At 36.8% G+C, this 26499-nt stretch overlaps 1 protein-coding gene across 1 annotated transcript in view; it reads right to left on the bottom strand.

Annotated features, from left to right (window-relative positions):
• MAN1A1 (mannosidase alpha class 1A member 1) overlaps nucleotides 1-26499 on the bottom strand; it is a gene marked incomplete at its 5' end in the record, with an annotated part of 152515 nt that overhangs the window by 86489 nt on the left and 39527 nt on the right. The window contains 2 exons of the mRNA XM_082305357.1: nucleotides 4923-5003; nucleotides 16290-16405. Of these exons, the coding sequence (XP_082161483.1) occupies nucleotides 4923-5003; nucleotides 16290-16405 (197 nt within the window). The remainder of the gene's footprint in view (nucleotides 1-4922; nucleotides 5004-16289; nucleotides 16406-26499) is intronic.

Raw genomic sequence — 26499 nt, 5'->3', positions numbered from 1 at the left:
ATCAAACTTCCAAGACATAAAAGCAAAAGTCCTCTTGTTAATTAGCGTCAAGTTGAGTGAAAGGAAGTGGGAGATAAAGTATGTGGTCAATTCTCACTCTGGTGAGATAAGATCCCCAAGGCATCTATACTGGAACTTATATTCCTGATTTGCAGAAATAGGCCAATACCTTTGTATAGGTGACAAACTTCATCCTCCTACTATTCAAGATTGCTAAATGGTGAATTATATTTACGGAATTTAAAAATTCTCTACGACAGGAGACCTCTACAAGAGAGGAAGAGCCAGATAAAGATAACTGCAGCTAAATTCTAGAGAATGTATTAGCACTATGAAGTCAGCAATGTTTTGTGGTCAGCCAGGCAAAGGCAGCTCTAAATCAATAGCATCTGCATCATTATTTCATGTCTGCTCCTCATTAATAAGACAGCACGACCATCCCTGATAGATGGTTGCTTTAAGTGAGCAATGATTAGGTCTGAAGTCAGACAGGGGGCCAAGATCGTCAAGTGAAGTTGAATAGTGGCACTGTAACTTCTATTCTAAATGCAGGTATAAACTAATTAGGTGATACGTCACCACTTTTTTTATCTTCTTTTTTTCTTTTTTACTTCTAATTAACAGTTGGTAAGACAGTAATAGATGAAACTCAGAAAGTCCAACATGTATCATCATGAGGAACAGTTTGTTGTTGTTTTTTTATTCCTTCATCCTGATCAGGATAAATTTGTTTTCCTTCAAACAGGATATGCTGCCAGAGTAGAAAAAGAAAATAACCACAAACCTGTCACATTTCTGCTTCATGCCATGGAGAGAAATGGCAATATGAACATCATTATCAACTATCTTTAGTCCTAGAAATGAGAAGGTTATATTATGCAAGAAAAACAGCTGTTAAATCCAAAATATTTTAACTCTGGGGAAAAAAAAAAAAAAAAAAAACCAAAACTCATCCCATTAAAAAAATGGAAAAGTTTCAAAGGAATCTGGGAACTTACCAGCTGGATCTGAAACTCACATGCTCCTTATTCACTTGAGAGCATTTTGGATTTACTTCTTTGCTACTCATACAAACAGCAATTATTAAAAGCTCCCTCTATTTCTGCCTATGCAATGTATTCTCTGACTGTGCAACCAACCTTCAAGTAAAACAGTCCCCTTATTACACAGCTTTAGCAGTACCTATAAGAACCAGCTATTAGTAAACCAGAAGAGCTACTCAGACCAGTCTTTAGGCTTGTATATTCTCTACAAGCAGCACCATACACTTACCATGACTTTCAGCACCAGTATCACAGTAATTCCCAACAGTGAAGATTACAGTGCTGAGAAATAATGTTTTTCATCTCCATGAATTCCAAGAAAGGTCTTAGCTGCTGTTAGAGGACACAGTGCTGTCCTCCAACAGCTAACAAATTATGTCCTTATATGACTACATTTGGAAGTGTGCTTTAAGCAAGAGGGAAAAAAAAATATCTGGGTCTGCAGAAGAGGGGATCTTGTTGCATGCAGTACTCCTGACCCTTGGTATACCAGAATTTTACATCAGACTAGTAAGTACCACAAAACATTTGTAAAACAAATCTCTCCCTTACTAGGCGTCTTATTTTCCAGTACAAAACCAAAAAACACCACGTACCAAGTTGCTTAGAAGAGGAATCACATGTCTACTAATGAATTCAGATTTAATTTAAACAAAACAATCAAGAAAGTTTGCAAATAAATCTGTCCTGTTCCTACCATTTAAACTCACCATATTACAGGATCCTCCAGATGCTTTCATACAAATAAACAAACAAACAAATCAATACTAGCACTGCTTTAAAGGAGACAGGTTTATTTTTAATAATCCCTTATAGCCACTGAGTCATGGAAAAATACCAGGGAAGCATTCACATGTAATATTACTATGAGGGACTTCAAAGAAAAAAAAGAAGAGCAGTCCTTAAAAAGTTACTTACCTTGAAATCAAATTTTCTGGTATTTGTAGCTGTTTTACAAATGAAGTTTGATATTTGACTGGAATTATTTCTAGCTTGCATTTAAACAGGAATCATAAAATACAAAGAAAAAGTGACTTAAAGCTTATGACACTGTTCTATCACTTTTAGGCATTTCATATTAATTCTAGTAAGGCAGAAATTCTAGGAAGTTTAATATAATACATCTCATAGCTCTATTTGCAAGTAAGTACCACACACAGTTATCAAGAGGCGAAGTATTCCATTTGTTCATTTTTAAAATTATTCATATTGGTGCCTTTATCTAAATGAACTATTATGCGAGCAGGATGTTGTAGGAACTACTCAGTATGATAGGATATTCTTTAATCATGATTAGTTAGACTTACAAATGATTATGGAACACACAATATGCTGCAGGTTTGGATCATTACCCATGGAAATGTAATTCAGAAGTACAAACAATAATTACTTCTGTCACTCCTTTTACTGAAACATAGCTTTCTTTAATTAGGATATTGATAAGTGTGAACCGCAAATATAAGACTTTTAAACAGTTAATCTGATAAAGAATAAAATGAGCTTTTAACTGAGAAAGCTTAATCCTCCAAAGAGCCTGCATACAGGTTGTTCCACCTCCTTAGGAACGCCCACTAATATAATGGACTAAAGGATGATTAAAGATATATTTTCTATGCTGGCAGCCAGCCTCTGGGGACCTCAGTCCTCTCCACACCCGTCAGCAGCACCAGTGAAGGACGGACCCAAGCAACACGGGAAACCTCACGCTGCTGCATGGCTGCTCTGTCCTCGCAACAGCTGCATCCCGTTCCTCCCATAGGCAGCAGCTGGCTATTGCTTCAGTGTCTTGGATTTAGGAGACAAAGCAGGAGTTTTCCCCAAATTTGTATCCCAACTGCTAGTTTAGGAACATCATTCTGTCTCGGACAGAAGATGTCTATCAAAGAGTATGAAAACCAGTGGTAGGCATGGACGGTGTCTTTCCCAGCCTGCAATAGCTCAGGACCCTCCTTAATCATACACATCATCTTTGTGTTTAGGGGCCCATTTTACTTTCATTAATGAGTCCATTCTTTTTTAGAATGGACACTAGCATCCGGTATCACTAATACTCCACTGCAAAGAGTTCCACTTAATTATGCATTGTGTGAAACACCTTCTTTTGTTTTAAATATTTCCTCATTTTGTTTGTACAACAGAGTTTTATTTGGACACTAGTGTTGCTGTCAATCTAGTCCAAGAGGTGGTGGTAAAACTGCCTCTCTAAAGGTGACGGAATGGTTGAGAAGCAATGACTAGGTGTTATTTAGGAGAAACTATATGCACTGATTGAAAGTGAGCCTGCACATTAACAGACACAAGATATAAACCATCAACACATATATGAAATCAACAGCACTGATGACAAATGGTTCAGGCATTTCTTGGCAGACAACTGCCACCTGATGTAAAGGCTCACGTGCAGTCCTCTACCAGCTTCTTGTCTGCCAAGAAGCATCCTCTGCTTCTGTCAGAACTGCTTAATTAAAATGTAGCAATAGGTTATACTGGAAAAGTTAATTCCTGTTTGTGAGAAGTAGATCTGACATGAAAGATACAACTATTTAATCGCAGAAGGAAGAGCTTTCAATTCTATTCCTCCTTAGATAAGCTTATTTCTAGTTGCTGAGTTACTGTATGAGGACAAGCGATTTCCTTCAAGAGTTGGAGATGAGACATTAAGTAAAACAACATTTAGTAAAGATGAAGAAGCCACCTACCAAGCACCTCTCAATTTTTTTCATTACTGTTAAGTGTGAATTTGGAATGGGTCTAAGTGCAATTTTTTCCCAGAAAATTATACGACAGTTAAAATATGAAAAACTGTATATTTCAAAACATTAATGTCTTTTCAATGCCACCTACACTCAGGACAGGACCATGGGAAAAAAATAGGTAAGTCTACTTAAGATGTAAAGTGTCAGAGAAACATTGTCTCCTTATAACTACTTTGCCAGGTACATGACCAAATCATATCTGCTAAGACAGCTTTAACATAATGATAAATTTTAACAGAAACTAACATGAATTTAAGTTAATTTAAAGTGACAGGTTGAAAACAGAGCTTTATCCAGTATTTGGGAAATTTACATATGAAAGAAAATTATACATCTTTAGGGTTTTGTAGAGTTTCCACCAGTAATTGCTTTGGATTTAAAGAAATCCAATGATAAACTCAACTTACGGTTAAAGAGTATTAACTTGTCTTAATCCTACAATAAAATACTACTATAATCCAGAGACAGGAACAAGAATTTGAACTAGTAAGATAAAAGACTTTTCAAGTGCCAAGCTAGAAGTTTAAAATATCACAGCACCTGTGACTTAGTATAGCCTTCTCTAAATATATTACAGAAATAATTGCATTAGTCAAAGCTCTTACATGAAATTGCTTCTTCGTCCTCTCCAGAAACCATGACACGCAATAGAGATTAATGGGATATTAATGCTTTAAAGACATTCACATGCATAGGTTTACCAGTTACCCTTTCATTCTTAACATGTCTTTTCCATGTGAGTTGAAGCTTCAGCTTCAGGAAAGCCAACAGAAGTATAGTTTAGAGGAGTTAAAGAATATGCTTCAAATCAATTTGTGAAGCAGGTACCTGATGCACCAAATCTACTACTACCATGGCACAGGAACTCCGTAATTACACACTCCAGCATGAAGCCCAGTAAGAATGTACTGGGTATGGTTTCAACTCAGGGAAAAAATAATTCATTTAACACTAAGACTTATACAAAGCAACAGTAGTAGAAGAAAATCCATTGGACTGATCTCTGCTGTACAAGCCATTTTCAAAGTTCTAAACAAGCTTAATTCTGATAAATAAAATCATTAAAAGTTAGCTCTTTATATAGATGATGATATTTCAAATAAGCCATGTGGAAATATCTTACCTCTTCTCCTGAAAGATAGTAAGCTGAAAGTAATCCACCGACAAAACGGATGTTCACTTCAAAAACAGAAATTTCAGCATTCTGTTGAAATAAATAAACATAGTTTTATTCCCCAATACTTTTCTGTACAGTTTTGGTTGCTTCTTTTTAGTGTTTTTTTTGTTTGTTTGTTTGTTTGTTTTTTGTTTTTTTTTTTTTTTTAAATAATATATATACATGCAGGTATTAAGCTACAACAGCTGTAAATGGCAAAACACAGAAGATGTAGGCAAAGCCAACATAAGCGAACTTCAGGCATTTTAAAGTATTTCCTTCTCTTCCTCACATCAACAAAATGTCCTGTCCATTATCCTCACCCTGTTCAACTTCTCATCTCTTCCACCTGGACATTCTCTGAATCCACATATCTAAGTACCTTCCTGCAGATGATTCTGCACTCACACACAAAATGTCCTCTCAGATCCTCTGTCCTGCACTACCTCACCTCACACCTTCGTTTCTCAGACACCCTTTAAGAAGTTCTTGATCAGAATGTCATAACAAGAATTTTCCTACCTCAAGTCCAAATGCAGGTGATTGTAAAATGGGAGGTAACATTAGAATGAGTCAATTATATGTTCATGATAAAAATGTAATCATGGTATGTATTCACTAGGAAGCAGATGATCTTTCACTATTACAGTGACAGCCCTTCCCAAGCTGGTCTGGTCTTTACCAATGATAGAGACCAGGTTTGTTGTACTGAGCAGCATAGATACAGCCATTACCTGTTTCAAAACTCAAAGCACATTCTTCTCTGCCTTTTTAAATTCAAACCTAAATGAGGAATCTGAGTCTCATGATCACTACCTTCTCTTGTTCTTTATGAAGTCAACTCCAATTTTACCTCAACACACAACATCCAATCCACTCAAGAGGCATTCAGTTGAAAAGCTGATCTGCTGAAGTTTCTTAATTTTCACTTTTTTATGTAATACTACTTTTTATATTTTTCTATTTCTGTAGAAAAATGGTACCCAGCAGTCAATCTTCTAAACTTTTGGGCACGTAAATAAGGTGTTTGACTTGCGCATGTTTTGGGTTGCTCTTGCTTCTATTGAGTTGTTTTTCCATCTTCTATTTGCTGACATAAACTATAGCTATATTCAATATAAATCAATGCACGGTGGAGCTGCAGGATTTTCTTCCAAAGGGCTTGCAGCCTTTTCTCACTCAGCTAGTTTTTGTACTTTTCCAGTTTAAACGTTCAGATGTCAGCTTATGTAGGAGGGAAGAAGTTGCTCCCTGTTCTCTATGGATTTTAAATTCTAGTAAACTGCCTTTGCAGAAGAAAATAGCACTAGGTTACTTACTAGAAATACAACTTCATGCTTTTGAGTTTGCAAGGCACTCTGATTAAGGAAAGTTATCTAGACACATTGTGGAGAGTTGTTCAGTGTTTCATCAGTTGTAAAGGTACAGACTTCAAAAAAACACCCACTGACTTGCTACAATGCTTGTCCACTTACCCTCAGGCATTTAACTTTTCTCCTCTAAAATTTGTTGTGCACCTCCCCCTCTAAAAATGGAGGATAGAATTTCATCCACAGAATTGCTCTGATTAATATATAATTCATATATACTGTATGTGTGTGCCTGTGTGTGGTGTTTTATACACATGAGCACAATTCAAAGGGGCAAAGTAAAGCCATCACGCATATCTGCCTATTGAAAACTCAGACCTGTCATCACATGTTAAAACTGCAAACTGAAAAAGTTATCTTGCTGTCTTGCACTGTTCAGAACATAACATTTTTCCAAGTTTAAGCATACTAAAACTCTGCAGTTTCTCCTCACTCACAGCTCTCCCAATACTGGTCTACTCTTATTCTTTCTAAAAGAAAATACAAAGAAGAAAAAAAAAAAAAGGCTTAATTTCTGTTCCCAAAATTAATCTGGTATTTCTGCTTCCAAGTGGTCAGTCACTGTCTCACTGAATCCAGCAAGAAGGAGAATGAAGTAACTGGAAACAGGTATTCACTTCAACTTTAACTAGTGCCATTTCTGTGTATTTCTTTTTATTATATCATGATATATGGTAAACCTGGGAAGATGGATATAAAAACATTTAAAACCTCTAGAAATCTGAACTAACTAGACAATACAGAAGTTCATCTGCTAAGCAGGCTACCTATGTAAGAACTCTACATTGAATAAATAAGTCTACCTTAACTAAATCCAATGCATAAAACAGCTTGTAGAGAACTGATCTGACTTAGGAAAGGCTGATGTGATCTGGTCTGACTGAAGAAAGGATGATTAAAGCAGTGATAGGGGCAGCTTCTCTTCCCTCGAACTTGAGCTCGCTGAAACTCCTATAAATAGTATTTTACTTGAGAACCTTCTTCAGAAGTTCAGGTTCTTTCTATTTCAATCCTGAGCCTCAGCACACGCTGAGAACTTTTCTTTGATGTGGGAAAGTTGAAGCTGTAAAGAGGTAGGTATTAGACAAGGAAATGAGTTAATCAGATATCCCAGACACTTGTCTTTCCTGTAAGGATTGAATTAAATTACTTTTTGATTTTGAATTGCTCGAAGTAAATTGAGTGATGTATGACCTGAATATTTTGTCTCCAGAACCTTACATTTTGCCTTTCTGGATTTAATATGGCCACTTAACTCACAATCCATTGCTATCTTTCAAGGAAGGCAAAGGCCCTTTAAGAAAAGCTCAGTATGTATGCACTGACATCTGCTTCTGGAATTCAGTTATAGACAAAAAGAAGACTTTAAGTAATGTGAATAAAGATTTTCCTGTCAAACCACAAAGATTAATCGCTCTGTAATCCTGAATGTTTGCTGAAGTGGTGATCTTTCAGGACATTTCTTGATGCTAACCATTGTTTTAATGTTATCAGATTTCCAATACTTCACTTGCACAAATCTCTTGAACCTTTGTTCAAAATCCTCGTCTCTTACTAAAATCTTTATATAAGCCACTGAAGCAGACGCAATAAATGACATGGACAGATATTTCATTAATGGCAGATTTGAAAGCTGTATGCTTAATACATAGTTATTCTTAAACTCATTATGCCAGGCTAGTAGTATTCTCAGAAAGCACAGGAATTACAGCAATTTGCAAAACAGTTAAAGAATTTTTGTAACTTCATGTCAAAGAAACGTTCATCTCTACATGGAAAGTTCATGTAAAGTAGTAGTCTGTTAAGAAAAGTGAACTTGTCCTAAAAGTAGCAGATTTCTGCTACACCAACTTATCGTTCTTTCTGGTTTGACTTTTTTTAAATTTTCTGTGTTACACATTTAAGATGCCACACCCTGATCATTACCCTCTCTTCATATTTTTAATTGCCATCCACATACACTTTGCACAAATAAGTCTGTATATTTCTACTCCGCAGTCAAATTCTAAATAAGCAACGTTATTTTTTATTTTGGTCTCAGATCCAGCTGTACACAAATACCTCATCATCCATTTAACAGTGCCAAAATATATAGGAAAAATCTTTATCTGCACTTCCCAAAGTTTCTTACTTCACCAGCTGAAGAGGCCAGAACTATTTTACTTTTTTTTTTTTTTATTTTGAATTTAGCCTTCTCTTTCAAACCATCATTGTATCATTACATAGCAGGTCTGAGCAGTGGCTGAATTAATTCCATTAGATCTAATGGAACTTCTGTAAGGAGAAGTGACTGGACATGCTTATTTCAAAATGACCACAATGTTCCTTTTGTAAGATCCCAAGTCTATAAGATGACTCTGACCAACTGGACAGATATAATCTCTAATTTTACAGTCGTTTCATTAGTACCCCAATTAGGCTGTGTGGCCATGTGCTGTGTACGACGATATCTGGAACACGTTTGTTAGTACACATCTGTGCTAAGCTCTTATTGTTCCTATGCAATATCATCTTACTCTGGCTGCTAGTTTTGGAGGCCTCCCTTTTATGAAGGATTCTGAAAGCATGTAGATGCTTGGGAAAGTGATATGTATATTGGGAACAACGTATTTTGTTTTACTTCCAGGGCTTTTATGTTAATTGAAGTATATGAGTAATTTGGTCTTTCATCTTACATTTGATTAATAATTTATCATTCACTACTTGATCTTCTGATAAGTGAATCATAAATGGGATAGTCCAAGTACTATACGAAATCCAGAGAAATTGTGACTGCCGCTCACTGTACTTAGAGAAATAGAAAACCAACAGCAACATATGTACCCATTACATGGTGCAAGAGCAAAACTGTGACAACTTCATGGAATTCCATCTAGTTTCCTTAATTAGTTTTTAAAGACAAAATTATTTTGACAAAGAGATGTAACATCCTTTACATTTCCGGCTAGACACATAATGCCAAAGTGAACCTATTTACATATGGTAGAGAGTGCTCTTTCTCAAACCGAGGCTATGCAAGTAACAAGGTCTCTACAATCAAAGGACAAAACAGCTGAGTGTTTTGTCATTTTCTCTTGACAAAGAGAAATGCCAAAATAAGGGTTTTTTAAGCAAGAGAAGAATCATAGCTGAGAAACACTCAATAAGCTGCAAAATGTGACAGGTTTAACTAGTAAACCTGTTAAACTAACTCCTTTTAAAGAAAGGGAGGCTGACTATACCTGAAGGAAGCTGCATCTTCAAAAAGCAACAAGTATTACTGAACAGGAAGAAGAAAAAAAAAGTGCCAAGAGTTACATTACCTAGTTTGTGTTACTCTGCATTTGTATTTTATTTGTAAACCTATGATAGGGTCAATCTGATCTCAGCTGCACCTCACTTCACTTCCCTCACCCTTCCATACACCAGAGGATTAAGCCTACAACTGGTAAACTACTGAAGCTTAAACCAGCTGTGGTTGAATTTAATGCTGAAAGCTCTGTTCAGACAACAAAACTACTGTCAGCTGGGCTCTCCTGAAGCCCTTCTCCTATTGGACTCCTCCACCTTCCCAAAACATCCTTCTGGATCATTTCCTTAACACATCTCTTTCCTGAAAGTCCTCCTCTCCACAAATTCATAGACCAAGGCCAAAACAACTTCCATCTATGTTTTCTCATGGGAAGTCACCCTCACTTATAAACACAACATTTGAAATACAACCCAATTTTATTTATGTAGTATCAGCTTCCACCTGGCACTCATTAGCACTGGTACTTGCTCTGCCATTCATAATTCAATTGGAGAAAATACTGTGTGCTGTTTATGTGGATGAATGTATCCACAATAATTAAGTCACCTTAATTTGTATTTGATAAAGAGCTTACTCACTTTGTTTTTATAAAAATCCAAATAAGGCCACAAATCCTACCAAATAACTTGTGTCAGTCTTTATTGCACAGATTCTTTCCAAAACTTTCTTTCCTTCAGTTCTCCTGTTCTTACCTCATCAGCAGTGTAATAAAATTTCAGTCACCTCATCTGCATTTCCATCTATTGCTCCTATGTTCAAGAAATATAGCAACTCCCCCCACGGCCACATACCATACCGTACCATTGCAAACGGCCCATATCCTGCAGGTTAACAAGCTGTGCAAGAGAACGCCAGGGACTCTATACTGAACAATGCTGAATAATGTATATAATTCTAGACTAAAAAATGGACACAAAGGGCCCACATTTCAAGTGAAATGAGAGGGATTTGGAATTGTTATTACTATTAAATAATAATAATATCCCCCTGTTGAAACACAAAGGTTGGGAACAACAACAAATCTTAGCATTTTCAAGCAGTCCAGGAAGTATGATAGAGACACCAAGAGTACTACAATAGCTCACTTGAAGCTACTGTAATTAAACAACATTTTAATTACTTGCAATTGTGGGGAAACAAGTTTCATTCGTATTCCACAAATGAAATTTAGTGGCAGCTGGCTAAAATACTCAGTTCCCATAGACAAGGGAAACAATTTTAGTAACCTTTTTATTGCAAGTGTCAAAACCTGGTTATTGCATAACATGCTATTCAACCTTGCTGAAGTCCCTACATGGCAAACTGTAAGATCTTAAACAGGCACAAAAATAGTGTTGTTACTGAAGGCATTAACGAACTCTAGCAGCAAAAGAACTGCATTTAATAATAAATTTGCAGGATCTCCTTTTAGACCATCGGAATAATTTCCTATTCACAATCAAAACAAAATCAAGTCACTTTGAAGTCTGGCATTTAGAGTTTACTAACAAGTTATGTGGCAAACTAGTAAACAAATGGTCCCACAAACTAAAGAACCATTTTCAACTGCTGGCTTTCTTAAGCTTCCTCACAGACCCATTATACATTTACTTGAAGTCCATTTACTCTCACCTCCCACACGCCTTTTTTTTTTTTTTTTTTAAAATAGGAAAGCTATCCTGTTCCAAATCGTTATATTTGGAAACTCTCTGATTTTCTCAGTTAAAGAGAAAAAACCATCAAGAATAAAGTGCCAAAGAACCATCTGCCTCCAAGCCAGAACATTAGGTTATGGACTGTTAAATATAATTATAATTCAATCATAATATCTACAGTTCGAGAGTAGCGGGACTTAAATTTGTAAATGCTGAAGTTTGAAATAAACAATCTGGATTCTAAAAGTCTGTCCTGTTACTGACTGCCACACCACAGATAGATCTGAGCTAAAGATAAATGCTGGAAGCATTAATAATTAGATCCAAATAATATTTGCTATTCTGGGATCTTGGAAAAGGTGCAAGTTAATCTACACATGGCAGTAGAGATAAACACAATTTCAAGTTTCTGTACTTTTTCCACTCTCTTCTAGTTCCCAAAACAGTAGACATATTACATGCAAAACTTCTACGTTGCATGAAGCTTCTTTAAAAGATACTGAAATTTGCAAAGCTAAGTAGAAAGATGAAAATCAGAACTGGTAAGTAAGCCTTCAAGCTTCAGGGTGGCTTATAAAATCAGATACAGTGACTGATTGACAGTCTGTCTGTAAACAGCTTTGCTTAAGAGTGCTGGCAGGACACAAGACTCAATGTATCCTTGCAGTCTTACTCGTTCCCTTCTCTTGATGCAGCTCCTCAGGTCATTTAGTACCTGTCTCCGAGAGCAAATAATGAAATGCTGTTCATACTTTCCCCACAGCACAACATCAACTCTTTCCTAGGTTGATCCATCCTGTGTAGTTAACAAGGGAAGGTATCTATGATCAGACAGATAATGCACGATGAGTCAGTGCTCGCATAAAATGTCAACTGAAGTCAATTAAATTTTATCCACATAGATAGAGCTATTGCACAGAGCGCTGCCACTTTCATCTGACTGAGCAATCATAACTTTCTGCCATCCTCCATTTTGACCAAAAATAGAGAGGGATGAAGAAAACAAAGCCAAATCCACTAATAACCAACAGGAAGGCTATTTTAGTCTGAATCCAAATTCACCTTTGAGCAATCTGCTGGCAGAAGAAATCATTTTCCTCTTCTCCCAACAAGCGCATGGCTTCCTGCTCCGTACCTTGTTCCCATTCTGGTCCTGCCTGACTACACCCACATCAGATGGCTGATCAGTGGGTCAGGGCATGAATTCAAGCACTGTCCCACATACCATTTAATTGTTATCACCTTCTGGTCTGGTTTGGGCCCCTAGTTTTCAAGCCAATGTCCAGGCACACTTCAGGACACCATGTAGGCCAAGGACTGTTCCCACTATGCAGTATGGGCCAGACTGTCCTTTTGTGGGGAAGGAGTTTAGCAGGGCTGAAGAAGAGGGGGACGGGTCAGTTAGTCTCTTATCCTAAAGAAGTTGGGATGTGTCTGGGTGTAGAAGCGAAGCACCATTAATTCCAGTACTTAACTCCCAACCCTTCACTGCTGTGCCAAGCGGCTCAGCTCCTGCACGACTGCTCCCTGACTCCTGACCCCTCCATCCATCTCATTAAGATCCCTCTTCCAATCCCTCTTCCCAAGTATGGATTCATTGTGGTTCACCCCTTGCGTGGCAGAGACCGATAGCTTTTTCCTCCCCAGCGTGAAGCAGAAATTGAGTGGTGGTACAGAAACTCTTTCAGAAAGCTATGAATGCTCTGTGTGTGTGCAGGTCCTAAAGCAAATAACGAAAAAATAAAAACAGAGAAGCATGCAGCAGTGTGTAGTTGTAGCTAGGAAACAGCCAAGCTCCCTAGTGATCCCGTGAAAGACTGGCTCCTTTTTCCTCCGTTGCAACATGTAGATACACAACCCAGCCCAGCGCAGCCTTGGGCAGGGCCGTGCACGAGCACCGTGAAAAGGGTGTGTGGGCAGCAGCATGCGTGGGGAGGTCAGACCAAATCCTCAGCTATATTAACTGAAGAGCAAAGATACACCCCCACAGACATGAAGTGATTTAATGGAAAACAGAGCACACATCCATGCTGCAAAGACCATGGATTTAGCCACTGCTAAATGTCAGCTCTTTCCAAAGGCATGAGTATGTCTAAATCTCTTAAAATATTGACAGAATCAGAAAATGCAACTCAATTCCTGAAGGACTACTCATTTTGGCTGAAACTTCAGCAAGGTATCAAATACGAGGAATTTCAGCAGTTATGAGAGAAAAAAACTCCAAGCATTGCAACGTGGATATCTCGGTTATAAAATCACAGGGCTACCAGCTCCAGTTATAATAAAAATAGCCTAAGCATGTTATACTCCAAAAGGGGAAGCTTCCAAACACATCTACTCACAAGCTTACCAAAATTCACAAGTTTGCCGAGAAAAGTGGCATTTACCTATCTAGAATTTTCCTTCAAAATCAAAACAGTTTGCTTTCTCCGGAAAGGTAAACAAGAGTAACCCTGACAACTAATTCATCGAATTGAGGGACTGAAATCTAACATGTGAAGAGATGATGCCGTTTCCCATTAAGTCATCTTTATTCCATAAATCCTTTTATGTGGATAAACTACTGCCTAGTTTACAAAGTGACATTTGGAAACTTTTATGATCAGCTGATGAGAAAGATCGAGCGCTGGGCCAATAGTTCAACATGTACAATGAGTATCTGATGTATTACAAACTTCTAGAGAGGAAAACTTGCTTTATGCAGCTGCATTGACATAGAATATAAAGAGAAAAGGTTCTGCCACAGAATACAGTCACAGCTATTTTTGTAAAGAACATGTTACAGAAAAGTTAAGATTTAAAAAGCATAGTTCTAAGATTAAATGGAGAGAAAAACTAATCCTATTTATACAAATAAAGGCCAAACATGCTTCCCCAAAAGCTGATTAAGCAGTTGCTGCCCAGGAAATAACCAGAAACATCAAACAGAAACATGTTTTATTCTACTCACAAGAAATAATACGTAAGGATATGTCAGTGTGTCAGTTATTAAAAACTAAATCACTTTCATGGGAGAAAGGTTTCTAAAACAGGAGCAAGTAAGAGTGTACAAAACATTAATGCAGAAAATGTCAAGTAACGCCTGATACATGATAAATGCTTAAACATAAAAGAGAGGGCCCAGCTGTTCTTTATGTTAAGTGATTTCCAACTTTAAACTGTAAGATACAAATACAAAGCAGCATTTGAAACTAGAACTTATATTTAAAGTGGAAAACTAAACGAGTACAAGTTGAGTAGCGTCAAACAATTCAACTGTTAAACAAACCGACGTCAATTATTAAAGTTGGTGTTGTGATTATTTATTTTCATTTCCTCATTTCACTTTGGGAAAATTCATCTACTCATTACTGATACCAACGTAAAATTCAATTCTATAGGACTATGAAGTATTATGAAAATAATTTTGTGAGGTGTCAAACTCAAGACAGCTATTTACAGGAATATCAGGAACAAGACATTATTCCTGATGCATATCAGTTTTATCTGTAAAGTAGTTTCAGTAAATCTGCTGGATTGCTGCATTGACCGATTAACGCAATACAAAATTTCAGATATTTTGAAAGGCTTCATAGCTTTTAAGCATTACTGAGAAAAAATAAGTAAGTGCTACATAGTTTTAAAAAGTACATAAATTAACAAGAGGAGCTGAAATTGTAGGCAATACCATCTAGAAGTTTCCAGTACAAAGTATAGCAAGATTTATGCAAAACCAAAGATTTTAGTGTTATTAATGTAAATCACTCTACAGTGCTTTATGATGTTCCTCCAAGTGGAGCTCAGCTCTTCCTTTGAAGTGGATTTTGCTATTTTCTATGATGTTTTGTTCTTACATTTTTAAACATCTTAATAATGCTAAGCTAATAAGACAGGAATTTAATATTACAAAAATTCCTTTAGAAAAAAAAAATCTTATGCATAAGATAAAGTTAGCATGTCATTCAGGTATCTGACACTACTCGGAAGCACAGTTTAATATCCTGTATTTACATTATTGATGTAAACATAAATGCACACTAAATTGCTGCTTATATAAACTATATAATATCCACTCTTATTAACTCCTCCTTCTTAAAATGATAATTAATTCTCAAGCATGTAAGAGAAGTTAATTAATCCTGACTTTTGCATAACATATTAGAAAGAGTACTTTGTTTTCAGAAAGTGTTTCTACCATTACGCACGTCACCTACGAGAGCTTTTAAGTGCTCAGTGTACCGTGCCTACAATGCTTTCCTACTTTACTACATCAATCAGCAGAGGTACTCCATTAGCTCTCTGTACCCAGCAATTATAATACATACTCTGGCCCACCAAAAAAAAAAAAAAACAAAACATACCCAACCAACCAAAAAAAAAAACCCCTAAACCAGATCTTCTCAATTTATTTGAAATTTTACAGAGGTTCTTGCCTGTTCAGGGCCTTTCTAGAATAAAACCTTTAATAATGGACTTTGCTCTCGTTACATATTTACCCGTTAATAGGATGATTTGTACATGCAGTTGTGATGACCTGGTGCCTCATAAGACTGAAGCAGCTCAGTTTGTGCCAACAGTTCAGCCTAACTCAGGGGATTTAACTTCACTAGAACACACAACGGAACTTAAATGGTATGTATGACATGTAGCTTTAAGTATGGCGTGTTGCTTTAAGTGTAAGTGTAATTTGTGGAAGATTTCACAACGCAAAAATGCAAAGTGTTTATACAATGAAAAAATTAATGCTTGAAGTGTCCCAATTCTTCTATCCAAAAGGGCTGAAAAGTTTGTTGTTTACTTTACAATGGTAAATACTCTATTCCTTTTTCCTTCCTTCAGTTCAGCTCGTTGCCTCCTATCTACCTAAATCTCTCAGATTGAAAAACTGCGTATAAGCAGAGCAGTAAGTTTATTATGCTTCTGCTTCCTGCCTTGTTTTATCTATCAATGATCTAAATTCTGTATCCTTGTATCATGCTTGCAATATTAGAACCCAGTCCTCAATTGGCCCCTGGAGACTAAACAGAGCATTAAATGTTAAATCAGCAACACTACTTACCACATTGAAATCTAAGTTTTTTTCAACCCACTCCTTGGCTTCCTTGAATTCCTCTTTCATTTCCATGATGTATAGTGTATCAAGGGCATCCACTATTGTTGCTCCTTGAATGTTACCTGAAATACATGAAGAGCCAGTGATTTACTTTCCAACAGAAGGCTTTTCAGTTAGGTCTAATTAATTTAAATTAATTCTAATTTTAAAATCTAATTTCAATTAGTCCAATTAAAAATTGGGTGTATAAGCATTTAAGTGGGCAACTAGTAATTCACAGCCTTAACTTTTATTCCCATGCCACAACACAGCATCATAATATTTAAGTATTTCTTCCACTAATGAAGTTTTGAAGAGTGGTTCTGATGCACTGCATTTTCAGTCACGATTTTGCATTTTTAAACAGTGATGGAACAGTTTACTATAAAATGTAATTCATAGAAGACAATAAATCTCAATAAATGGAGAAATGACTGTTTCTTCCAGTTCGGAGTGAAAAAAGTCAGTTGTTCTTTTGTTTTAATACTCAACAATATACATAAAGCTTTAGGAAGCTGATAAGCAGTGATCACGTTTCAGTTAAGCAAGCCCTTTAAGAAGTATCCTCTCTGAAAAACAATTTTTCTGATACTGTGCATCACCGTGTAACCTACACAAGAAAGCACTGGGGGAGCAAAGGCAAACGTGCACACATCTGAATTTCTCAGCTCAGGACAGACTACCAGGCATCGGTTTTCAGAGCAGGTTCTGGTTGTTTGCAAAAGTGGCATCCTTCTGCTTCTGTTATGGAGACGGATAAGAGTCAGTTTACTAGCCTTCACCTAACATTGCAAGATGAAGTATCATCAGTATGCTCACTTTGGCATGGATTAAATGTTCATCATCCTGTACTGAACGGGTAATGTGGAGGGTCAGGGAGAAAATAAAGCCACTCAAATGACTTTCCCATGCTTCCTTCAAATTTACAATAACCTTTTTAAAACAGCATTTTCGTCTAAGAAAATCTTCATTATGAATGCAAACTACGGTTGAGCTATTCTTTAGAGAAGACCCTAGACACAGAAGTAAACATTTAGAAGTGCAGAATAATTTAGGTTGCAAGGAACAGAGGAAGTCGTTAGGTCCAATCCCTCTCTCCCCCAGCAGGGCTGGTGACTGGGGTAGACAGTTGAATGCTCATTCAGGAATTGATTGCCCTGGGCGAATAACAAGACAGTACCTACAACTAACTTTACAAAATTTGATTATCATCTTGCCTCTGAAATACCTGATGAAAAAGTAAACTTAGTTTTGTAGACTTAGCAAGTATCAGAATTGAATTATTCATATTTAAGTACGAAATCCACTATTTCAGTCAACTCTTGTGTTTACTACCATCAAAGTTTTCTGCTTCCTCATGAAATGGAGGAGTGATTGGAGACCTCCATATAGCAGGATTGCCATCACTTTCTTAACTTAAGCTTCCAGGTAGAAAACAATTTTCCATTTGTACTATCTTAAACAAAATAACACTTGAGATTATTATAACAGTTACTTGGAACATTTAACAGAACCAGATGCTCTCTCTGTTTTAGCAGCTGCTAATTGCATATACCATCCTTTTTGGAACATCCCTTTCCTACTCTGAAGGAAGTAATCTATGCTTTCCCCCAGACATTCCACTAATAAAACTGCAGCATACTTTGCTAAGAAGGACATCGTATCTTCTCAGAGCTTATTTGGAGCTTGGCTGCCCTTCTCTCATATTAAAGGAAAAGCATTCCTTTAAACTTGGCTAAGTAACTTGTATTTTTCCTGAGCTCGTGAGAAAGTGAGAGTGATTGTGGAAAACTGCTGGAGGACATGTGCTCCAGAACACAACTGCAAAGGCTCTGGAGATGTTTAGTAACTCCCTACAAGAAAAGCAGCTCCTGGTGAACTTTTGCAACTGAGCTCTACTTATGGAAAAAATCATCTATAACCTGATTTGCTTCAGTGGATTGAGATAGGCTCACCGCGCAATAGCATTCTTTGTGATAATCCTCTTGTAATACAGCTAACACCACCTCTAAACAGTTGAGCTTTCAATTTTAAGGATTAGTACTTGAGCTGCAACTCACTACTGAGTCAGAAGAAAAAGAGGAGAATTCAACCTTATTGAGAAATCGCCCTTGGAGTCACCCACTTCCTATGATTTTTTTTTTTTTTTCTGAATCTGGGCCGTATGGCCTGCTTAAATCACAGACCTTTCCCTGCAGACAGACAGAAGAAAATGGGAGAATCTCAAGCAGATCTTACTTCATTTGAAAAAACTTTTGCTATTATTCTGAAGGCTCCAGAAAACAGAATAAAGCAATGAATGTGACAATTAAATAGTCAAGTTTGTCTTGAACAGTTGTACTTCAAAATTCTTGACAAAAGATAAAAGAACACAGAACACATTTTTAAAGTGTCGGTTTAGAGGGCAGAATTATGACTTGTGAACAATTGCAGTTTACACTAAATCAGTATAATCCAGACTTAAAAAGAGTGTTAAGGAAATTGTGTAGCTGAACAGCTCATTTATAACCAGTCAGACAAACAAGGGCGGGGGGGGAATGCAAAGAAGTTAAATGAACATTTCTTATTACAGAATAAGATCAAATTAAGATCAAATATTTCACAAGCCTATATATGCTATGTTTCTCAAAGCACACCACATAAATTATGAAATACAGTTATCATTCATGTTACACAACGTTCCCAAGGAATTACACAGCAGTCATGATCTACAAGAGGCAAAGATTATTGCTAGGCGATTATGATATACACTCCTATGACACAGAATATTTGGGCAGGAGGACTGTTTTGTTATACACCTAAGGTACTGCTATAAATTTGATTAACAGTGAGCACTGGGTTACAAAAAGTGCCAGCAAAGTTGCAGTCACCATGGTAGAGTTTCACAGTTGCCCTAGGCAGAAGGAAGATACCGCAAGTAATACTCGGAGCAAATTCATACACCTCAGGTAATCACAGATATATTTTGCAGATCGTACAAAAAATAGTATAATCAAGGTAGAGAAAACTGACTTGAAATTCATAAAACATAAGCTTGAAGTGAATAATTTTGATGATAAAAGAGATAACCAGATGTACAAGCCTACCAAAGTGAAACATTATTAGTCTCTACCAAAACCTCCAGACCAAGTACTCGTATACGCTCCATTTTACTTGTTTTGTTAAACCTGCTTCTGTTTTTCTCTCTCCTCTTTACTAACAGCATCATTTATTCCATGTAAGTGACTAATAGAGAACATGTAAAATAGCCTACAAGCTAGTTAACTGAAGAGAAAGCAAAAGAAATTGGTCAACATGAAACTTTCAAGTGGACTATCTAGCAGCATCTACAGAGCATTCCTTCCAGTTTAACATTTGAAATCTTTAGCAATGATCTGGAAGAAAATAAAAAGAACCTACTGCTAACAGGATTTGTGGATGATTAATGAAGATAGCTGATTACCCAGAATTTCAGAATAGTGTGATAAAAAGCACAGAGCAGTCTAGATCACCACTGGGTAGTACACAGTAGGTCCATTTAAGCAGCATGCTTTTTAATATCTAGCAATGCAAAGGTATGTGCACACAAATAAGAAAAGGAGATTACATTAGAGAACAGAGTAGTGCCTCAGGGGTGGGGAAGCAGAGAAGAATAAAAAAAGTGATCAGAGGATGAATAACTTTTTATGAGTTTCCAGGGTGTCACTGCAGGGGAACTGCTATGGATGACAAGCTTATTAGCACAGCTCTGTCACTGAGCTTATGTGGCCATATGGTTTAAGAACCACAACTGGCTTACGGCCAAACTGTTTGGAGGGTGGGCCAACAGAAGCTTTTATTTGTCTAGCCCAGACATGGCTTATATTTTTGCCAAAAGAGTCTGAAACAGAATACAGCCAGGATGCCAGAATCAATGCATGCTGGTGTACTTAATAGTTTGTTTACAACTTTCCCCATCCATTGTATACCAAGTTTGGGGTTTGGTTCTCCAGAACATCCACACTCCTTGCCATCAAATATATTTGGAGAGAGATATACATACACACACACATATATATGCATACATATATGTGAAACAGATGAAAATTTGTGATCTGCAAGCATATCATACAGAACATTACATGGAGAAAAGTTTCAGGCATGTGTCCTAATGCACCGTCTATAACAGGATGGAAGCCAGGCCCCTTACTCTTCTCAAGTTCAACTGCCTCTCTTTTTCTGACTGTGTCATATTCTGACTGGAAGGAAACTGTGGCGAAGCATATGACAAAAGTGGAAGATAAGGAAAGATGAACTATGAAGTGGCCTCAGGTCATGATATACATCAGCTCCCTCACCTATAACAGTTCACCATCCAGCAAGCGTCATAAACTAGGATTTCTTGTTCTTGCATGACTGTAGAAGATGAATAGAATGTTGTTATTTCTTCCAGAAAAAACAGTTACAGTTTTCTGTTTCTGATATGAAGTATGAAAATTAATATAGGACATTCATATTTGTAGTTTTTTTAATGTGATGGAAATTCAGCACATACAGGAAACATCTTTTTGAACATTTGCACTTTTTTTGAAGGGATACCCATTATTATTTGCATTACTGTCAGAAGAACTGCTTTTTAGGGCTACTCCATGCTACTGTGGAAAAGAAAATTTTATACATAGCTGTATTTGAATTGCACTCAGCCCCACCCTGATCATCTAAGACTCTTCATTGTTTTCAGCCAGTAAGGCAAACTTGTCTTGTCACCTTCCAGTTATTGTAAGCTGAAGAAGCTCAGTCAAAGCAGATGTATTCTATGAAATCTTCCTCCAGTTTGTCATTTCAGACTCAAAATTCCAGCCAAAAATACAGAAATAATCTGTCACAATTTTTCCTTAATCTGGCCATTAAGAACAGTTCAGATCTTCTTAACATGGGGAATAAAACCAGATTCTTTGTAATGTTAAATATGCAAATTAAACAAATCAAGGATCCAATTTTTTTCAACTCTATATGCATATACATTGTACAGTAACAATTCTGAACTACATTATTCTCAACATATTCAAGAATACATATAGATCTGACAAAATTAACATTTTGATTAGAGCTGTAGGTTTCTTAGAGCATTGTTTCAAAAGCTGACTCAGATTTTAAATCAGTGTTTTCCTTTATTTAAAGTTCACTGAAAAGGTTCCTATCCAATATCATTAGCAATTTAAAGTGTCAAGAGTGATTAATTATTAAAGCATGCTATGCCAAAACATGAAACTCTTGCTCAAGTACTGGCAAACCCTCAGCAACACTAACATTTTTAATTTCAGTCATTATTACCAGCTGGTAAGAGTGGGAAAAGAAACAACACTTTCAATTTTTTTACAGATCTAGCTTTTCATATCTCTAACATGAAACAATGCTGTGATGTTTCCAGAATACTCTTCTAATCTCCAATATTTTGTACATTTGTGCGTATCAGAGCCAGATCTGGTGTCTTTGTATTCAATAGCGCTTGATGAATTTTTCCTCCGTTGCTCATCTCTGCTTTCCATGGAAGCCTTTGGCATCCACCATGCTTCTGGGACCCATGCAGCTCAGCTACACATTTTGTTATGAACCACCTTCTTTTGTTTGTCTGAACATGCCATCTGCTGATTTGATATTTCCACCCCTTACAAAGGGTATTGTTCCCCACTAGGAACAATAAATCCTTGTTCACCCAATCATGCCACTTTCTATGCACCTCCATATATTATACTGAAAAGTTTTCTATCTTTACTACCTTGAGTTCAAGTCTGCTAGTTCTGTGTATAACTTAGAATCGTATCTCCCATGCCACTATGTGCTGGTTTAAATTTAGGTATGTTAGACACCATTTACTATTTTCAAGAGCAGTTATCATCTGTCGGGGAACCCTTCTGGGTTCATGGAATCACAGTTTGCCATTGCCGTAGCTACCTTGAGTAACTTGTTAGCGCTGCCAAACTGTCACTCTGGTCACTTGATTTTCCAGCACTGTGATAAATAATTTGAGAGCCTGGCCTCAGCACCAATGGATCCCTGCCAGAGGCCAGTAATAACCCCAAAAAATGCTTTTTGGAAATCTAAGAAGACAATGAACTTCCTTGTCTCCTTATTGACCAACTGTGAAAAAACAGCAGCTGTGCAGCATGACCTCCTCTCACAAATGCCGCGGTGAGTCATTCATCCATGTATCTGTTAGTGTTATTCTTTAGACAGCTTTCTATTAATTAGTTGGGAAAGGTGTCAGGCTTACTTCCAAAATTAAGACCACATACTGAAATCCAAAACTCCAAGGAATCCAGCAGCAAAAGTGAAGAGAAACAAGAAGGGAGGGAGGGGGAATATGTTGAAGCTTTTCAATTTAAATTAACATATTGTTTAAATATATGTACAATTAATTTTCTAGAGTCATATTAATAAACTTACAGTTTAAAAATACACATTGGTGTACACCACAAGACAGTTTTGAATATGAATTTTGGCAGGCTTTAAGAATCTTCATACACCTCAATACTCCATACAAGAAACTACAAAGATCAGTTCAAAGTGTGAGGAACAGGATCTTGCTAAATTATAGTACTTTGGCTTTGCAGATTGTATTTATTAAATGCCTCCCTTTTCCCCTCCAGAAAAGGTCTTTTTTCACTTGCAGAGACTAATTATACTATGCCCACAAGTTACAATATTATTAAACTTGCAATACTGCACATGAAATACAGTTACAGATAATTAGAAAAGCCCTTTAGTAACACTCACTTCAGTGCTGAAACCACTTCTAGAAAAACCTCTCCACCACTGCAGCAATGCTCATTAGTTTTAAAATTAGCACAGAAGGCTTGGAGAGGAATAGCTCCTGGGTTGGGGGGCTGGTGGTTGGGTGCTGTGAAAAAAAATTGGCAAAATTGTGATCTACCCACACTAGGAGGGTAGATGGATAAAGCTCTATTTTAGCAAACATTGTTAACATTAATCTGAAACTTTACAGTATTAAAAACTAGCAGCACTTAACTCACGGCCTACTTTCTACCAGGTATAGGCAGAGAGTGATTAGTACTCACAGCGGAAGTCATACCAGCATAGGAGACATGCCGTGTTTTGCTGATGCACAGGTATGGTGCAAACAGGTGTTTAGCTATTCCAATTTACTTGATTAGTCTAGAAATAGTTGTACACTTCATGGAATTAAACTAACAGGAATGCTACAGAGACAACAACTGATGACTTTTTGCTTCTGCCTTTTCAAATAGTTGTTATTGTAACTGAATGCTTTGTAGTCGGAGTAAACTATAAAAAACCCCCACAATAATGTTAGTTACTTGTCAAGACAACATGATAAAAGCTAAAGTAGCAAATAAAAAGGATATAAAAACATTACATGGATGTGCTGAAAAGACTTTGCAATGGTCATAGGCAAGTATGTGGCTTTGGCTTGAGACAGAAATATTTCAGTTTACATAAGTTTCAGCCTTTCTCTAAAAGTTAATTATTTTTAGTGTGCACATGTGAGAGGAAGCAACTTCTGCTCATAACATGAATATGTCTACAGTCTGCCAGTCTAAAGACTCCCTCAATTTATCAAATACACCCTCCACACACTGCTCACAGAAAACCAGTAAGATCAAGGCAGGCCCTTGTCTTCCTAATTTGGTTTCATGGCCTGGGTTTAGGACAATTAAAATGTCATTTCAAAGTTCATCAAGAAGTCCTCAGCTACAGAAGAGCTCTACTACTCTTAATTTGTACGAGGTGTTAAAGCAGGATGCTTTTCTTTGCCCCAAGGTCAAAACCACCAGTCGTCACTATTCTTTCCTCCATCATCACTAACCTTTTTCCCATCATCATCCCACTGGCTGTATTCCTCTTCCCCTAGTCTAACAATAGTGTCAGTATAGTTGCCAAATTCAAGATGGTAGTGCCGAACAGTCACACTCGTGTGTAATTACACTTCTTAAAAGACCATCTTATTTTTGTGCTTCAGAGAAACGCATGATGACAGTTGTGTCTTGCCTTCAAGACACAACTGTCATTATAATCTATCTACAAAATGCCTTATCATGCTAGCAAGGACTGAAACATTTATACTTTCAAAATTAAGCTTAGAAGCAATATAATTTGAAAACAACTCTACCCTTCTTTGTCAGGAGAGCTATACTGTCTGTAACCTATAGAACATTAAGCACCAGTGAGCCACAGCATTGGCTCTGTGCTGTTCCCCACAGTGAGGTACTTAAAGTCTCTATCCCATAACAGACACTCCCAATATATGCAAAACACCATAACTGCACCAACTAATTAATAGGAGGGGAAGTGTTCAAAATTAAACAGCTGGCTTACGAAATATGCTATATCTTACTGCTATTAAGACAATCTGAAACTTGTACTTTTGAAAATTTGAGACCTGGAAGCAAGAAAAGACTATCATGGCAAGTTGGAGACAGTTATGATGGATGACAGCGAACTGAACGTCTTACTTGATTTCTGAAGGTTGTGAGCAGATTTGAAGGACACGGAGCTGGAGGTAACCTATTCTCAACTAATTTAATTCAGAATTGCCTTAAAAGTAGACAACCATTTGCAATTTTTTTTAAAATGGAGCCATTGCTTTTTTTTTTCTAAAAAATAAGAACCAGAAACAAAGATGATAAGGAAACTTGTTTGTGCTTTCATGAGGAAAAAGAGGTTCAACTATTTGACCAAAAAAAAAAAAAAAAAAAAAAAAAAAGCAAAGCAAAACCATATCATCCTTTTATTGCTTTATGAAAAAGAAGGCATTTGTTGAATTCAAACAGGAAGGTTCAGATGAGGTCTAATGACCTCTGGACACTACAGAAACAAGGATTTGTTTCCAGAAAACAAAAGGAGATTACGGATTCAGGAAAGGGTAGCTTATGAGACAGAACTGCTTGCAGGTATGCTGCTCTTTAGTATTCTGTAAAGCAATTCAGCAGAAAGAGACCTAATACTTATTTTGATTTGCCACCGAGATCAATAAGAGTGAAGATGTTTCTAAGGAAATCTCCTCAGCAATAAGATCTTATACTAGATGACCATGATGAGAAAGTGATCTGCATTTAGACTGATTCTGGCTCTTGCTCCTTTAAATGGAGTTTTATTTTCAAATTCAACACTTGTCCTGTTTCACACTGAATAGCGCCTGCAGTGACTTATTCCTATGCAATGTCCACAGAACTCCTGTTCAAAAATTTCACAAGTCAATATATCTACAGCTTTTTCTGTGAATCCACGAAATATCAAGAACTCAAACCTCGTAGATTTTTATACCACTTCTGATTTCAAATGAAACTAAATTACGCATTTTAATTTTCAAGACATCATGTGCCATTTTGTTGTCCTCCAAAAAAACAAAGAAAACAGAATTGCCTTAAATAGTTCTTCAAATATGACATTAAATTGCACAACTATCAGTCACCTAAATGAAGATAATAAAAAATTTTAGTTTTCAAGAAAACAGAAGCCCAACATAACCCTGAAGTTCACCCAAACTACTTTGGTTTCAAGTACCCAATTCCTGTTTAAAGTCCAACAGCTAACTATATAATAATTATCTAGTAACATTCTTGATGTTACCTTGGGCTGACAAGCAGTGGAGCAAGATCAATGTAGATGTTGTATTTTCAAAGTTATTTTTGTAATCACAACTGCTGTCTCTTAGCAACTTCCAAATACAGTTGAGGATTTGATAAGTGCTCTATTTAGACTGTATAAGGAACTGTTTCCACTTCAAACTATCTTTTCCAAACATTCAACAAAATAAGTACCTGTTAAAATCAAAATAATGTATTGATTTTGTCTCAGCTATAGAAATTGGTTAATTTTTCAGCTTTCACTTTGGAAAACAGAAGCTATTTGAATATAAAGATTGCTGTCAAATTCTTCATTTTTCTGTGTCCTGGTTTCGGCTGGGATAGAGTTAATAATTCTTTTCTTAGTAGCTGGTATAGTGCTGTGGTTTGGATTTACTATGAGAATAATGATAACACACTGATGTTTTAGTTGTTGCTAAGTAGTGCTTACACCAGTCAAGGACTTTGAAGCTTCCCATGCTCTGCCCGGTGCACAAGAAGCTGGGAGGGGGCACAGCCAGGACAGCTGACCCAGACTGGCCAAAGGGCTGTGCCATACTGTATGGGGTCATGCTCAGTATATAAACTGGGGGGAGTTGGCTGGGGGCCAGCAA

Source organism: Platalea leucorodia, assembly GCF_965183815.1.
Source record: "Platalea leucorodia genome assembly, chromosome: 3".
Lineage (NCBI taxonomy): Eukaryota > Metazoa > Chordata > Aves > Pelecaniformes > Threskiornithidae > Platalea > Platalea leucorodia.
Note: the sequence above shows the minus strand (reverse complement) of the source record. Positions and strands in the feature narration are given on the sequence as shown.